The sequence below is a fragment of the Hippoglossus hippoglossus genome, chromosome 7 (assembly GCF_009819705.1).
Source record: "Hippoglossus hippoglossus isolate fHipHip1 chromosome 7, fHipHip1.pri, whole genome shotgun sequence".
Taxonomy (NCBI): domain Eukaryota; kingdom Metazoa; phylum Chordata; class Actinopteri; order Pleuronectiformes; family Pleuronectidae; genus Hippoglossus; species Hippoglossus hippoglossus.
The window spans coordinates 28135203-28152184 of NC_047157.1; the positions used below are offsets into that span (position 1 = coordinate 28135203).

Genomic DNA, 16982 nt, shown 5'->3' on the forward strand with positions numbered 1-16982 from the left:
TTCCACCCACTCGTCTCCTCCTCCTCCTCTTCCTCTCCTCCTGCAGCAGCTCTTCTCTCACACTCGTCTCCTCCTCCCCCTCCTCTTCCTCTCCTTTTGAAACAGCTCTTCTCTCACACTCGTCTCCTCCTCCTCCTCTTCCTCTTCCTCCTCCCCCTCCTCTTCCTCTCCTTTTGAAACAGCTCTTCTCTCACACTTGTCTCCTCCTCCTCCTCCTCCTCCTCCTCCTCCTCCTCTTCCTCTCCTCCTGCAGCAGCTCTTTACTCCCACTGCTCTCCTCCTCCTCTTCCTCTCCTCCTGCAGCAGCTCTTCTCTCACACTCGTCTCCTCCTCCTCCTCTTCCTCTCCTCCTGCAGCAGCTCTTCACTCGTCTCCCCCTCCTCTTCCTCTCCTCCTGCAGCAGCTCTTCTCTCACACTCGTCTCCTCCTCCTCCTCTTCCTCTCCTCCTGCAGCAGCTCTTCACTCGTCTCCTCCTCCTCTTCCTCCTCCTGCAGCAGCTCTTCTCTCACACTCGTCTCCTCCTCCTCCTCTTCCTCTCCTCCTGCAGCAGCTCTTCACTCGTCTCCCCCTCCTCTTCCTCTTCCTGCAGCAGCTCTTCACTCACACTCGTCTCCTCCTCCTCCTCTTCCTCTTCCTCCTCCCCCTCCTCTTCCTCTCCTTTTGAAACAGCTCTTCTCTCACACTCGTCTCCTCCTCCTCCTCTTCCTCTTCCTCCTCCCCCTCCTCTTCCTCTCCTTTTGAAACAGCTCTTCTCTCACACTTGTCTCCTCCTCCTCCTCCTCCTCCTCCTCCTCCTCCTCCTCTTCCTCTCCTCCTGCAGCAGCTCTTTACTCCCACTGCTCTCCCCCTCCTCTTCCTCTCCTTTTGAAACAGCTCTTCTCTCACACTCGTCTCCTCCTCCTCCTCTTCCTCTTCCTGCAGCAGCTCTTTACTCCCACTGCTCTCCCCCTCCTCTTCCTCTCCTTTTGAAACAGCTCTTCTCTCACACTTGTCTCCTCCTCCTCCTCTTCCTCTCCTCCTGCAGCAGCTCTTCACTCGTCTCCCCCTCCTCTTCCTCTTCCTCCAGCCGCTCTTCTCTCACACTCGTCTCCTCCTCCTCCTCTTCCTCTCCTCCTGCAGCAGCTCTTCACTCGTCTCCCCCTCCTCTTCCTCTTCCTGCAGCAGCTCTTCTCTCACACTCGTCTCCTCCTCCTCTTCCTCTTCCTGCAGCAGCTCTTTACTCCCACTGTTCTCCCCCTCCTCTTCCTCTCCTTTTGAAACAGCTCTTCTCTCACACTTGTCTCCTCCTCCTCCTCTTCCTCTCCTCCTGCAGCAGCTCTTCACTCGTCTCCCCCTCCTCTTCCTCTTCCTGCAGCAGCTCTTCTCTCACACTCGTCTCCTCCTCCTCTTCCTCTTCCTGCAGCAGCTCTTTACTCCCACTGTTCTCCCCCTCCTCCTCCTCTTCCTCTTCCTGCAGCAGCTCTTTACTCCCACTGTTCTCCCCCTCCTCCTCCTCTTCCTCTTCCTGCAGCAGCTCTTTACTCCCACTGTTCTCCCCCTCCTCTTCCTCTCCTTTTGAAACAGCTCTTCTCTCACACTTGTCTCCTCCTCCTCCTCCTCCTCCTCCTCCTCTCCATCTCTGCTGTTTTCCCTTAGATCTCCTTAATGACATGTTGTATGAAGAAGTGTTTGTCCTGCAGGTGATTCCACACAGGGGCTGAGTTTCCTCCTGAGCTGGGTTGTAACCTGACCAATGAGATGGAGGTAACGCAGTGCGCTCTGTGTCTCTGTGTAGAAATGAACAGTGACACTCGTTCAGAAGGAAAGTGAAATGAATGTGATTCCAAAACTTTTACTTTGGTTCCACTTGAGTAAAGTTATGGAAATGAAAATATATGTGACAATTTATACAGCTGGAAAATAGAAGATAAGCTAAATTAAATAAGAATGACTAGAAGGACCACAGCCTCTGTAGGAGAGGGGGGGCTGAGTGAGGGGCTCATTTGTAATTTTCTGATTTCATGAACAAATTCCTGCAACTGAACTTGTGGTGGAAACCAGAGTCTTGTACCTGCTGCAGAGAGTAAAACCCTCACATGGTAATAATACAGTTTTCTCTCAGGTTATAATCTAGATGAATATTTGATTTACTTTAAGTATCAGTCTTTATGGTAGTTACAGTGGTATTGCAGTACTAGGCTACATCCACATCCTTTGTTGTTGTTGCTATGTTTACGCCGGCTGCAGTTTTTCAGAGTGTAAAAGGAAGAAGTTTGGAAACGCTGCTGACCCTGTTTTATTTTGAAAATGTCAGGGTTGTGTTTTGGTCTGGATGAAGCTGAAGGTCTCTTCCTGATTGGCTCTTTTCAGTCACATGACTCGACTACCAGCGGTGAAGCCAAACTTACACTTCCTGTCAGTAACAGTTCTTCAAGCCGAGCTCCTGGTTGTTGAATCATTAGTGTGGATGTCTAACTCAGCTGCAGGTGAGATCACGTGACTGAATGAAAACACATCCGGTAACTGCCTCACTGTGTCAGGTGACCAGTGACCGGCTGTGACATCAGTCGTGCTGTGATCACACTGTGAATCTTTTCATTCACCTGTTATTAAAGAGTAAAAAGGAGAAGCACATATATATATTTACTTTTCAGCTCATCCTGTCCAATGTACCTTCATCTTGTTACATTTACATTCACATCTTTCTTTCTTTTAATTATCTTGTCTCATTAAGTCTCCTCTCTCTGGTTCGAGGATATTGTCTCCTCATAGACAAACAGAGAGTTTCTTCTCCCTCCTTGTTTCCTAATTAAAGCCATGACCACTAATGCTCTCATCTCCTGCCTCGGTTCTGCTCTCGTCTAATCGTCCGTCAGAGCCTCTGCTCTCATTAACCTTGTTATCGTTCATTTCTTTAACCTCACACCTCTCGTTTCCTTCAGCGTGACACTGGGCTTTATTTGTTTCTCTTTCATAATGTCACAAATACAACTGATTAGATTTTAATTCATTTTTTAATTAAACACGTTGAGGGTGTTTGGCAACATCGCCAACAGCTTTTAAGAAGTGTATTTTTAACACGAGAAGATATATTCATCTAGGTTTTGTGCAGAATTCATGAGCGGCGCTGTGGAGCAAATATTAGTCTTTAAACTTGAACGAAATAATGATTTTATCTGTCATCATAATCATCAATATGAATATTTGTATCTTTGCCATGTCTTCCAGTCCCTGACATTTAAGCCAGTGAAAATGTTGAGGACTACTTAATAACTTGTAACACAATATGAAATAAAAAGGTTTGAAATAATGTGACAGTATTGTTCTGCTCCCATCATCTTCATGTGGAGTTTGCAGTTTACTTCTCACCTTGGAAACAGCAGCTGATAAAATGTTCTGTACCAAACGTACGAATTTTAATCACATAGAAGCAGCAGATTGAGTTTTCTGCGTTTCTCATCCTGAGACGTGTTACGAGTGCTGGGACTCTTAGAAATGACCGACGTCATGGCAACGGAGTGTTATTGATTGAAATGGTCCAGATCAAGTGGTGCTCCAGTGGAAATTGTTTGCGTAATAAAATGTTCTTGGTTATGGCTGGTGCAGAACTGACTCATATGTGTATATCAAATATCAAACACATAATATGATATATTATATACACACTATACTCCAGAGGAATACTGAGCATAAACCTGCAACAGCCAATGAGAAGCTGGGAAGCGTCGCCAACTGGACAATGGGTGAAGAGCTGAAAACGCTCTATCGTGCACCAGGCTGAGAGTTAATGATCAGCTGTCGTTGATCGGCCGCTCGTTTTAGGCTCAATTCTTTAAAGGACACGTTGGCAGTTGATTTTTCCTTTTTTATAATCAGCCCTGCTCATAAAAACCTGCATGAATCATTATATTTCCACATGCATTCCTTCCATTCACCAAAAGCCCAGCCCGCCTCTTACTGTACTGTTACGCAGTGAAGCACTCCTTGGTCAGAAATCAGCCGCGCTCCCCATTGATCAGAAATCAAGACAAAGTTCTGAGGCCTGCTCGGGAAAGGCTCCTGCCGGGGACACGGCCGTGTTCTGGTCGGGTGGAGACGAAATTAGCCGTGATGATGGTAAATGTCCCGACTCTGATTCACCATCTGAGGCCTCATTAAGGGAAATGGCTCACAGAGCCCCAGAGCAGGGACGAGTGCTCACACTGTGAACCCCCACACCACTGTGTGTGTGTGTGTGTGTGTGTGTGTGTGTGTGTGTGTGTGTGTGTGTGTGTGTGTGTGTGTCTGTGTGTGTCTGTGTGTGTGTTACATCTCATCCAGTGTGATGAGATGATGCTTCACTGCCAAACCACATGTTGCTTTGTAATTATCACCAGATAAAACACTTGTTTTACTGCGTCTGTTCTCAAACTCATCAAATTCAAATAGAAAGTGTGTCAGACAGAAACTACGTTAAAACAAGTATTTAAGGTCCCACATTATTCAGAGCTGCTTTTTTTATTCAGGCCCCATTAGAAACAGATTTAATATGTTCATATGCAACGAGAACATCCTCCACTCGAGCTCAGACCTCAGCTCGACTCCATCAAGCTGCAGCAAATCACACATGAGCTTGTTCTTTTCAAGATTCATGAATTATAAATCGTAAATAAAACACTTAAATAATTAAGAACTTTGTCTCATCCTTCCACCAAGTGGAAATCATTCAGTAAACAACTGGGCTCAGAGAACAATGACACCACATGTAGATGAAATCAAAATGGATCAACTAAACTTCTGGTTAAAATGTTTCTCAGATTTCAATCCATGCTTTCTGGATGAGACGTGTTGCCTGGTATCTGTTATCTGATCTGTAAACCTTACAGATTAAAGTCTAATATTACTTACATATTTCAGGAGAAGTTCGTCGTCTCCATTACTGCAGAAAGAGACTTTTTGTCTTTGGTCCTGATTCATTTCTCTCTGTGAGATTTGATGTTTCCTCTTGAACCTAAGACATCTGTCATGTTGAATATTAAAAAGCTTTGAACCAAAGGATCATTATTATCATTATGATTATTAATCTTAATAATACTCAGAAGACGGTTTGGTTTGGCAGCTCCAATGTTCAGCTTTTAATCGATGGAAACGTTTTTTCTGACTCTTTTCTGTTTCATCAGTTGACTTTGTGAGTTACACAGAAATAATTATGGCTGATAATTAATTTTTAAAAAATGTTCCATAAATCCATGATCAAAACGAAATATTATGCACAAATGGAATTAGACCCAAAGAGAAACCAAACTATTGAGAAGCGTCTCAGTTACTAAGTCGGGCCTCATTAGTATAAGAGTTATAGTTTAATTCCACACTGCGGACGAGCTGAGGACTGATTTAATGGAGGTCCCAAAGAGACAATTACAGCAGGAGGAGAAACTACAGCTTCAAAGTCCCAGTCTTTACTGGACCCTTCAGACCCAAAGCTCCATTAATGTTCATTCAACTCGTCGAAGTAAGATAAAAGATAAGTTTACTCTTAATGAGCCTTTACACAATGTGAGGTTAACGAGTCGACAGCCACGCTACAGCTCTGTGAGCTCGATATGCTAACATTAGCATGCTGATCCAAGATGGCGCTGCAGACGGACGAATGGGCGCTTCGCTCTGTGACCTTCTGTGACCTTCAGTTCTCCCTCTGTGATGAACTTCTCTGACCAACCACTGCTCAAACTTTTCCTCAGTTTTTTACCAGAATGTAACAACGAAGCTTTTGCAGATCTCTATGGGATTCACATGTTTATATCAAATATCCACCGACACCGGGGGAAGCGAGCAGAGCGCTCGTTAAACTTCAGGGATTTCAAACTGCGCTGCCGTCAATTCACCTGGCGAATGTCCGCTCCCTGGCCACAACATGGAGGAACTGCTGCTTCTCGTAAGAATCAGACCCAACACGAGACCTGGCTGGCGACCAGCCCTCGTCTACCTGCTCTCACCTCCTCGGTGTGGACCGTGTTGTGGAGCTAGAAGGAAGACTACGGGAGGTGGATTCTGTTTCTATATAAACGAAGGCCACAGTGTTAAAGAAATCATGCTGCCCTCTGAAGCTGCTTTCAGACAGGACCCTGCAGTTCCTCTGCAGTTCCTCTGTGGTTAGGGCATCATTCAAATCTTTACAATTTATTCTCCAGGGACCAAGACAGTCAATTTAAAAGAAGTTTCGACATTTTTCTGTAACTAAAAATCTCATACTCTGATACCCTGATACCCTGATACCCTGATACTCTGATACCCTGATACCCTGATACCCTGATACTCTGATACCCTGATACCGTGATACCCTGATACCATGATACCCTGATACCCTGATACTCTGATACCCTGACACCCTGATACCCTGACACCCTGATACTCTGATACCGTGATATCCTGATAGTCTGATACCGTGATACCCTGATACCCTGATACTCTGATACCCTGATACCCTGATACCGTGATACCCTGATACTCTGATACCGTGATACCCTGATACCGTGATACCGTGATACCGTGATACCCTGATAGTCTGATACCCTGATACCCTGATACCCTGATACCGTGATACCCTGATACTCTGATACCGTGATACCCTGATACCGTGATACCGTGATACCCTGATAGTCTGATACCCTGATACCGTGATACCCTGATACTCTGATACCCTGATACCCTGACACCCTGATACTCTGATACCGTGATACCCTGATACCCTGATACCGTGATACCGTGATACCCTGATAGTCTGATACCGTGATACCCTGATACCGTGATACCCTGATACCGTGATACCCTGATACCCTGATACCCTGATACCGTGATACCGTGATACCCTGATACCCTGATACCGTGATACCCTGATAGTCTGATACCCTGATACCGTGATACCCTGATACCCTGATACCCTGATACCCTGATACCGTGATACCCTGATACCCTGATATCCTGATACCATGATACCCTGATACCCTGATACCGTGATACCCTGATACCCTGATATCCTGATACCCTGATACCCTGATACTCTGATACCCTGATACCCTGATATCCTGATACCATGATACCCTGATACCCTGATACCGTGATACCCTGATACCCTGATATCCTGATACCCTGATACCCTGATACTCTGATACTCTGAGAGAGGAGCGACATGAACAGTGTGTACGCCCTGAAATATGCAAATCATAGAGACAGAAGTCATGTGACGACCAGCTGTATTTAGTGTCTATCACACACACACAGACACACACACACACAGACACACACACACACGCACACACACACACACACACACACACACACACACACAGATTTGTGTAGATTTACTTGACGTAGCTCTACCTGCTGCTGTTTTCTCCTCACTCTCTCTCTCTCTGGGTTCTTCCTCCTCTTTTCCTTCACTCCTCCTTCCAGCAACATCAAACTTGTGTGTTCACCTCTGACCTGGTTGTGTTTCTGTCTGTTGGTACGTATGTGTGAGTGTCACAGACCAGAAACATATGAAATATGGCCGCTCTTCACTAATTGGTTTAAAGCTGACATGAAGCAGGAGGAGTTGAGGTTGTGTGTCTGTCTGGAGTCTCTTTTTGTTTCCACACACATGCTTCATTAGCACTTTTCCTGACTGCGAGCTCGGCGTGTTTTCAGTTCTTGCTGCTGTCACAGAACAGTCGCAGTGCAGGTGTCTGCAGCTCAGCAACAGGAGCCGGGTACGAGCATGTGATTAGAGCTACAGACGGTGGAGCACAGAGCTCAGAGCAGCAGACGACACAATCTGATGCTATTCTTCTTCCGTGAGGGGAAACTGCAGCATGGAGGGATTCTTCTTACGGAAAGGGGTTCTGTTGCCATGACAACGATCTACGTGTAGGGCATTATCAGCTCGTAGCATCAGTTCAGAGACGCACGATGAAGACTTCATCGGAGCTAAAAACACAGCATGAGAGCATGTTGACAAGTAAGTGCATCACAAAGTAAAAGTCTCAATTAGTTTCAGATGATGAAAACTCAGAGGGACAACGTCTAAAACGAGCTGCTGTATGTTTTACAATCATTAAAAAATATTATAATAAAGTTAATTAAATTAACTTTCTATATTCGACAACTGAACTTAATAAAACCAAGTTTTCAATTTACAAATATGTTGATACTCAACATGTGTTTCTGCCAAATATCTGATAATTTCCATTGTGTAATATGCAAAGTAAGAAAAATAGGTGTTCTCGCACATGTAGAGCATTAACGATCAGTTTAATGTTTTGGATGCTGAGATATGTACAGGTCTTATTCTGTGATATTTTTTTAGATAAGTATATTTAAATTAATTCAGCATTTTACTCCCTATTTTCAGAGTATTAGGTTCAGAGGAAGAAAATCCAGCACATTGTGGTGCAGCTATAGGATTCAGCTGAATGAAGCCTTCAGAGACTCAACACCTTCAGACTGTTGATGAACAGAAGCACAGACGTCATCTTCTGTATTCCACAGTCACCTGCATTACCCACAATGCATCTAAACTCGAGAGGCGAGAAGCAGATTCTCTCTAACTCACAAACGTCTGTATTCTCAACTAATGCTGACTCTGCAGATTTGTGGCTTCCTCTCTCTTCCTCTTATTATTTGAGCTTCACGTGGAACAATCTGTGAGATTCCTCTTAAAGTTGCAGTGTGTAGAATTTAGTGACATCTAGTGGTGAAGTGTCATGTTGCAGCCGAACACCCCTCACCTCATCCCCCCCCCCCAAACATGAAAGAGAACCTGTGGTAACCTTCAGTTTTCATAAAAACTCAAAGGGGGTTTAGTTTGTCCCCCCCACCCCCCCCCCCCCGATGTAGAGTATTTCAATATAAAGGTCCATTCCAGGGTAAATAAAGCAACAGTTTGTATAATTTAGACGAAACACACTCGTGAAAACATCACTAGGATTATTTTATATTGACTTTCTGTAAATAGATCCTTCCACCTGAATCCCACTGGACCTTTAAACCTTCGATAGACGCTGACAGATCTGCGCTTGTTGTGTCAGCAACAAAAACTGTGTTAAGCTGTAAACTGTTCAACTAAATGATTGTTCAATGCTCATGCAGATGTATATCTGTTTGATTGATGGGTCTCTCGGCCTACCACGGAATGCTGAGTTGCTCTTTGCTTCATCCTCCTCATCCTCACTCCACCAGCCACATTTACCTGATTCAAATGGAGACTCCATCGAACACTGATTTTGTTTGTGGAGGTTTAATCATTTCCTGATGACCCAGACTTTTATCGGTTGTGAGCGTTTCTATAAAACTTTATTGAAATGTCACATCTGCTGCAGTTAAACCATTCTTCATTTTGATTTTTTGAAACATTGAAGACATCAGATCTGTGACTGACCTCCTCCATCACCTCCATCACCTCCAGTGATGGAGTGACTTTGTCTACTGGTCCTTTCTTTTTCTCTTTTTAAATCTCTTTACATTACATAAGAGAATAAGAAAATGGTAAATAAGACCATATTCTAAAGGATGTAAATCAAAAAGTCAAACTATGATGTTTAACTACACAGAAAACTATAAAGGACAGAAATATATGTGGTGTAAATGCACAGTGTAGTACTGACTTCCACCACACCTCTTCTAAAGTGACCCGATATTAATTTAATTTCTCACAATGACTCTTTTACCTACGTTTACTGTCACAAACTGTCCTCACACTCATCATCATCTTTGTGCTTGACATTAAAGGGGACATATCATGCAAATTCCACTTGGTTAGTGCTTCTACAGGTTAATGTGGGTATCTGGCTCATGTCTACCAACCCAAACACTCTGGGGAAAAACACTCGCGCGTCTTGTTATAGTTCCTCTAAGTCAGAAACGTCATGCTTGAGTGACTCGATTGAGCTTCCTGTGTATTGTGTCGTAACAAGGCACTGGAAGTCTCCCTACATGGCCTTGGCCCACCCCCCACCTCATCCCCCCGCCCCCCCACACTCGTTACGCTGGGTGGGGGGAGGGGGAGGGGGGAGCTGGCTCATTAGCATTTAAAGGAACAGGCACTCAAAACAGGTCACTCTGTGGAGGGCTGTTTTATACAGGGTAAAAAGGAGCTGTTTGAAATGATCCTTGTGGTATTTTGACCAAAGTATGTTACAGACATTTCATTGAGACCCCAAGGAACCAGATCAACTTGTGGTCAAATGGACATGCTATGTCCCCTTTAAGACTCAGTGAAGCTCAGGAGCCGTGAGAGTAAAACTATCGAGAGCAGAGAGCTGCTCCCTCCTCGGCCTGATGGCAAGTGTTATGGTCGGCCATCTTGTGCAATCAGCCCTTTCATCCAACCCGACACAGCTAAATGACGGAGGCTGCTGCCTCCTGACACCCGGGATGAGGGCAAGTTGTCGGGGGCGTCCATTTTTACTGAGGACAACAGCTGAGCAGAAGTAATTCAACACCTGTGTGAGAGAGAATTGTGTCTATTTACAGTTGTACGTGTATGAATGAGAGACGGTTTAATAAGGATACTGACAATCTCAAAAAGACACACACACACACACACACACACACACACACACACACACACACACACACACACACACTAGCCTTTCTTCACATCCTCAGTGCAGTATTAACATGAGCTCCTCTGTATGATGCTTCATAATCTTACAGAAACAGTAAAATCTTACAAATCTCACAAGCTCAGATCTTAAAAGTGAAACTTCACCTGAAAGCTGCAGAGCAACGATCTTCTGATGTGATAGAGAGAGTGTGTGTACTTTACATAACCTGAAGTTCTTTATGTTACATTTTAATATAACTACAGCCTTTCTGAGGTTTCTGGTATAACTGCAGTATTTCCTGTGTACTCAAATAAATATCAGAATTTACAGTATGAAGCTGTGCATCATCCGGTCCTGCAAATATTTCACAATAAAAACTGTTTAAAAGCAAATGAATGGAATCATGTACTGAAACTGTGGTGAAAGATCATTTTCTCTGTCTCTGCTGTGAATCACACGCTGAAGACAGAATGAACCGGCGAGACCTCGAATCTCTAGAAGAGCAGCGCAGCTTCCTGAACCGCGGCTGAACCACGGCCGGTGTGTTTGCTCTAATCTCTTACTGTAACATGGGGCCGGCAGTGTGAAGCAAGCTGCTCTGCTGCTTCGGGACTCGGCTGTAACTTATCTTAGCCACCAAGCGTGGTGGTGATGGTGGTTTGTTGCAAACTTCAGCCGTCATTGTATTTACAAGACAGAGGTTATATATATATATATATATATATATGTTATAATTCACACTGTGAGCAGCTCTATTTCTCCCTCTGGTCAGGGGGCTGAGGTCAGAGGCAAAGAAGTGATGGAAATAGATGATTCTTACAAACTCTGCAGACGGAATAAAGTTTGATGCTGAACTTGCAACGTTTCTTTTTCATTGGTCAGTAAACAGCTGAGAAACTGGTTCTGTAGCAGCAGCAGAACTCATACATGCAGTGGAGCCACTCTCATGAAAGTACAGTTAAATATGAAAGTCACACACACAACATGATGGAGCAGCTGCCCAATAGGTTGAGTACACACACACACACACACACACACACACAAACACACACACACACACACACACACACACACACACACACACACACACACACAGAGATCACACCTGTATCACTTCAGCTTCGTTCAGTCTAAAAACCTTTTTGACCAGTATTAGTCCCACAACTGGGACATTTGCAGTGTTGCAGAATCCCAGAGAAAAAGGCAAAGATTTGAAATTTGAAATGTTTAGAGGAAACGTTTCGTCAGCGTTTCTGTGTGGATCATCATGTCAGGTGTCCCTCGTGGGAAGCAGCCGACTCAGAGGGATTCAAATGTCTCTTCAGATATTCAGGTTATACAGAGAACATCCACACTGAATAATGTTCTGTTAATTCAGCAGCAGTGTCAACAGGCTGAATGAACCTTGACTTGTATATATTTAGACTTAATAATCTGTAGGTGTATAATTAGTGTATAATCAATGTTTTACAGTATTCCATCCTATGAGTTTGGATCACTACAGCAACAGCCTTTGATTTAAAGGACCAGGCTGCTGTAACTTCACTGGAACAATTTGTTTTTCCCGATATAAACCTTCAGATTAAGTTCACTTTGTTTCTCTCTTACCTTATGATGACATACATGACCAGGAAGTTTCCCACCAGGCCGATGACACAGACGATCATGTAGACGACCACGATGGTGACCTTCACCCCCATTGGCAGTAAAGCTTCCGTCTCGTTGTAGCCACCGGTGAAGTTGTTCTGAAAGAACGAGTCGTTGTAGAGCTGCAGGTGACCCAGCTCGGCCAGCAGGAAGTCGTCAGAAAACTCCATCTCTGTCCGAAGGTTTCCAGCCACCTGACAGAAGGAAGACAGACGTGTTTCAAACATCACCAGATAAGATCACGACGGAGCCACTGAGCACGTATGGTTGTACTTCTTTACATGTGAAATCATGTGTTCTGTGGTTCTTCCTCCAATCATGAGAAAACCAGTGTTTTAAAGACAAGAACCAGGAAACAACAACATGCACATTTCCTGCCTTTTCTTCTACAGCAGCTTCCCCATGGACTTGTTCTAAATGTGCTCAGAGTGCAACAGTCCCAGCGATTACAGCTCCCACATAGACAAGTCAACAATTTGCGCATTTGCACACAACACAACCTGCGAGACGTCGATCACACAGGTCTCCTTAGGAAACTATATACACACACACACACTCATGTCTTTACTGGGTGGACGTTAAGGATCAGTCAGGCCCTTAGGGTGGTTCAGGTCCTAGAAAGATCATCTTCATGGTTTAGAGAAACATGGACAACATGTTTCAAACCCTGTGTGAGAGTCTGTCCCCCCCCGACGTGTCATGGCAGTAAAACACTTGCTTCTCAGTGTTCACAGAGGCTCAACACTGCATGAACAAAGCAGGATGGATAAATATGACCCACAAAGGAAGAGGAGGAGGTTGGACGAGGAACATTTACATGAACAAATTAAAAGAAGAAGAGTTTGTTATTTAATAATTTTCACCAACAACCACAGAGACTATTGGCTCCAGTTGAAGGTGTGAATCCCAGACAAGCCCTGATACTCTGTGGAGCCAATATCACTGGTTTCCATTTAGAATTAATATCTGTAAATATAAATGTAAATCCCTGTGTGCACTGACCCTTTGTGTGTGGACATCAGAGTATTAAATACATAGTGATTTCCTTCAACAGGTTTCAGGATTACATAAAAACTACTGAACAGATTTAGTTAGTTAACCCATTTTGGTGCAGATCTGGATCAGGGGATGGATCCAGGAATCTTATTTTAACTTTCTTCAGCGATATGAGATTTTCTTTTATTTTGACAGATTTCCCAGAGAGCCATGAATCGATCTTGGGTTCCTCGGCAGAGATATGAGCTAATAATAATAATAATAATAATAATAATAATAATACATCTAACAGTGACTTTGTCCTGCTGACCTTATTTTGATCAACACTGAAACATGGGAGTTTTTGATTCAGAGCTGCATCACTATCAGATTCCCCAGTTACCCCCAGTTACCCCATGTTACCCCCAGTTACCCCAGTTACCCCATGTTACCCCATGTTACCCCATGTTACCCCCAGTTACCCCATGTTACCCCCAGTTACCCCATGTTACCCCCAGTTACCCCCAGTTACCCCATGTTACCCCATGTTACCCCCAGTTACCCCATGTTACCCCCAGTTACCCCCAGTTACCCCATGTTACCCCATGTTACCCCCAGTTACCCCCAGTTACCCCCAGTTACCCCATGTTACCCCATGTTACCCCCAGTTACCCCATGTTACCCCCAGTTACCCCATGTTACCCCATGTTACCCCCAGTTACCCCCAGTTACCCCATGTTACCCCCAGTTACCCATGTTACCCATGTTACCCCCAGTTACCCCCAGTTACCCCATGTTACCCCATGTTACCCCCAGTTACCCCATGTTACCCCATGTTACCCCCAGTTACCCCATGTTACCCCCAGTTACCCCATGTTACCCCCAGTTACCCCCAGTTACCCCATGTTACCCCATGTTACCCCCAGTTACCCCCAGTTACCCCATGTTACCCCATGTTACCCCCAGTTACCCCCAGTTACCCCCAGTTACCCCATGTTACCCCCATGTTACCCCCAGTTACCCCATGTTACCCCATGTTACCCCCAGTTACCCCATGTTACCCCCAGTTACCCCATGTTACCCCATGTTACCCCCAGTTACCCCCAGTTACCCCATGTTACCCATGTTACCCCCAGTTACCCATGTTACCCCATGTTACCCCCAGTTACCCCATGTTACCCCCAGTTACCCCAGTTACCCCCAGTTACCCCATGTTACCCCCAGTTACCCCATGTTACCCAATGTTACCCCCAGTTACCCCATGTTACCCCATGTTACCCCCAGTTACCCCCAGTTACCCCATGTTACCCCCAGTTACCCCATGTTACCCCATGTTACCCCCAGTTACCCCATGTTACCCCCAGTTACCCCATGTTACCCCCAGTTACCCCCAGTTACCCCATGTTACCCCCAGTTACCCCATGTTACCCCATGTTACCCCCAGTTACCCCATGTTACCCCCAGTTACCCCCAGTTACCCCATGTTACCCCCAGTTACCCCCAGTTACCCCATGTTACCCCCAGTTACCCCCAGTTACCCCCAGTTACCCCATGTTACCCCCAGTTACCCCATGTTACCCCATGTTACCCCCAGTTACCCCATGTTACCCCCAGTTACCCCCAGTTACCCCCATGTTACCCCCAGTTACCCCCAGTTACCCCATGTTACCCCCAGTTACCCCATGTTACCCCCAGTTACCCCATGTTACCCCCAGTTACCCCCAGTTACCCCATGTTACCCCCAGTTACCCCCAGTTACCCCATGTTACCCCCAGTTACCCCATGTTACCCCCAGTTACCCCCAGTTACCCCATGTTACCCCCAGTTACCCCATGTTACCCCCAGTTACCCCATGTTACCCCCATGTTACCCCCAGTTACCCCATGTTACCCCATGTTACCCCCAGTTACCCCATGTTACCCCCCAGTTACCCCCAGTTACCCCATGTTACCCCCAGTTACCCCATGTTACCCCATGTTACCCCCAGTTACCCCATGTTACCCCATGTTACCCCCAGTTACCCCAGTTACCCCATGTTACCCCCAGTTACCCCATGTTACCCCATGTTACCCCATGTTACCCCCAGTTACCCCATGTTACCCCCAGTTACCCCATGTTACCCCCAGTTACCCCCAGTTACCCCATGTTACCCCCAGTTACCCCATGTTACCCCCAGTTACCCCCAGTTACCCCATGTTACCCCCAGTTACCCCATGTTACCCCATGTTACCCCCAGTTACCCCATGTTACCCCAGTTACCCCAGTTACCCCATGTTACCCCCAGTTACCCCATGTTACCCCATGTTACCCCCAGTTACCCCCAGTTACCCCATGTTACCCCCAGTTACCCCATGTTACCCCCAGTTACCCCCAGTTACCACATGTTACCCCCAGTTACCCCCAGTTACCCCATGACCTGTAATTAGGTGGTAAAAACACACATTTTAAGAAGCTGGCTTATAGAAATGCAGATACTTGTCATGTGCTATGTCACCTGTATCATTAGCTTTAGCATTAGCATTAGCATGGCTGTAGCATTAGCATTAGCATGGCTGTAGCATTAGCCAGCATGGTAGCATGTTAAGCTAGCACTCACATTCACACAGGTAAACCATTGAATCTTGCTCTAATGTACTTATACACAGAGTAGATATAAACAAATAGTCTATTAACCTCAAGACACATATTTATTTCCCAAGCATTTATTCAATATCATTTATAAAATATGGGTCTTGTTATATTCACCCCCCCTCACTTTCATGCAGGGTCTCCTGGTCCCACTGGCAAACAGGCAGTGGGAGATTCCAACTCTGGGGGGAGGGGGGAATCTGGAGTGTTCCACATGAAAGCTAGTCCAGAGGGGTGTTATCAGAGAAATGCTCCTTCAAGGGCACATGTGATATAATAAAGTGATATTTCTGTGACAGATGAAATGATGATGGGCACATGAATGGTTTTGATTTCACACCTTACAGAGATTCGTTAATTGTCTGATTGATGGTTTGTCTGGTGGGAGGGGCTTCTGGTATAAAGGGTAGATGCTCCTCTGGAGTAAAGCTTAAGTCTGGAGGCTGAATATTCTAGAGCCCAAGAGTCAGGGGCCTGGTTCTGGATATATATACAGTATATACAGTGTATATATACAGTATATATATATATATATATATATATTTATTTTGTTGTTGTTGTTGTTTCTTAGTATTTTCCTTCTTTTTTCAACAATAAGATTTAAGCACCAGTTGAGTCACGTCTTCCTCCACCATCGGGCTCAGTTCTACTTGTTTGGTATTTTGTATTGAATTCTGAACAAATCTAAACTGTGGGCGCATATGACATATATTATAATATATGTCATGTAATATATATCATGTATATAATGTGTTTCTTTCCTCTTCACATGTCGCAGTCAGAGGGTTGAGCCACTGGATCTTTGACCTGAAGAATCAGAAGGAACATGGTGGAGTGCTGAGGTGTCAGCAGTGATCCACATGAAGAAGGAGGTGAAGCCTGATTATCTCCAGCAGGGAGCTGGGAGTGAAGACGTGAGGGGATCACATCTGCACCATCTTGTCTGGCTTCTCCTCACATGGAGGAGGAGAGAACCTGATCCTGGAGGAGCAGCAGAAAATGAAGGATGGATGGAGGCTTATATAAGAGAGATGGAGCTGATGCACTAAAAACACACATCCCCCACAGTCTGTCTTATTAATGTAATATTAATGTGGTTTTACATCTTTACAGCAGCAACACGTTAAACTCTCCCTCTCTCTCTCTCTCTCTCTCTCTCTCTCTCTCTCTCTCTCTCATCTCTCTCTCTC

General features: G+C 45.1%; 1 protein-coding gene and 1 long non-coding RNA gene across 2 annotated transcripts in view; one reads left to right on the forward strand and one right to left on the reverse strand.

The window, feature by feature from the left end:
• oprl1 (opiate receptor-like 1) overlaps positions 1 to 12391 on the reverse strand; it is a 47033-nt gene extending 34642 nt beyond the window's left edge. Inside the window, exon 1 of the mRNA XM_034590992.1 lies at positions 12151 to 12391. Within this exon, the coding sequence (XP_034446883.1) occupies positions 12151 to 12359 (209 nt within the window). The 5' untranslated portion in view covers positions 12360 to 12391. The remainder of the gene's footprint in view (positions 1 to 12150) is intronic.
• LOC117764878 overlaps positions 7380 to 16982 on the forward strand; it is a 14268-nt gene continuing 4665 nt past the window's right edge. The window contains exons 1-2 of the long non-coding RNA XR_004614467.1: positions 7380 to 7459; positions 7675 to 7679. This is a non-coding gene — a long non-coding RNA (uncharacterized LOC117764878). The remainder of the gene's footprint in view (positions 7460 to 7674; positions 7680 to 16982) is intronic.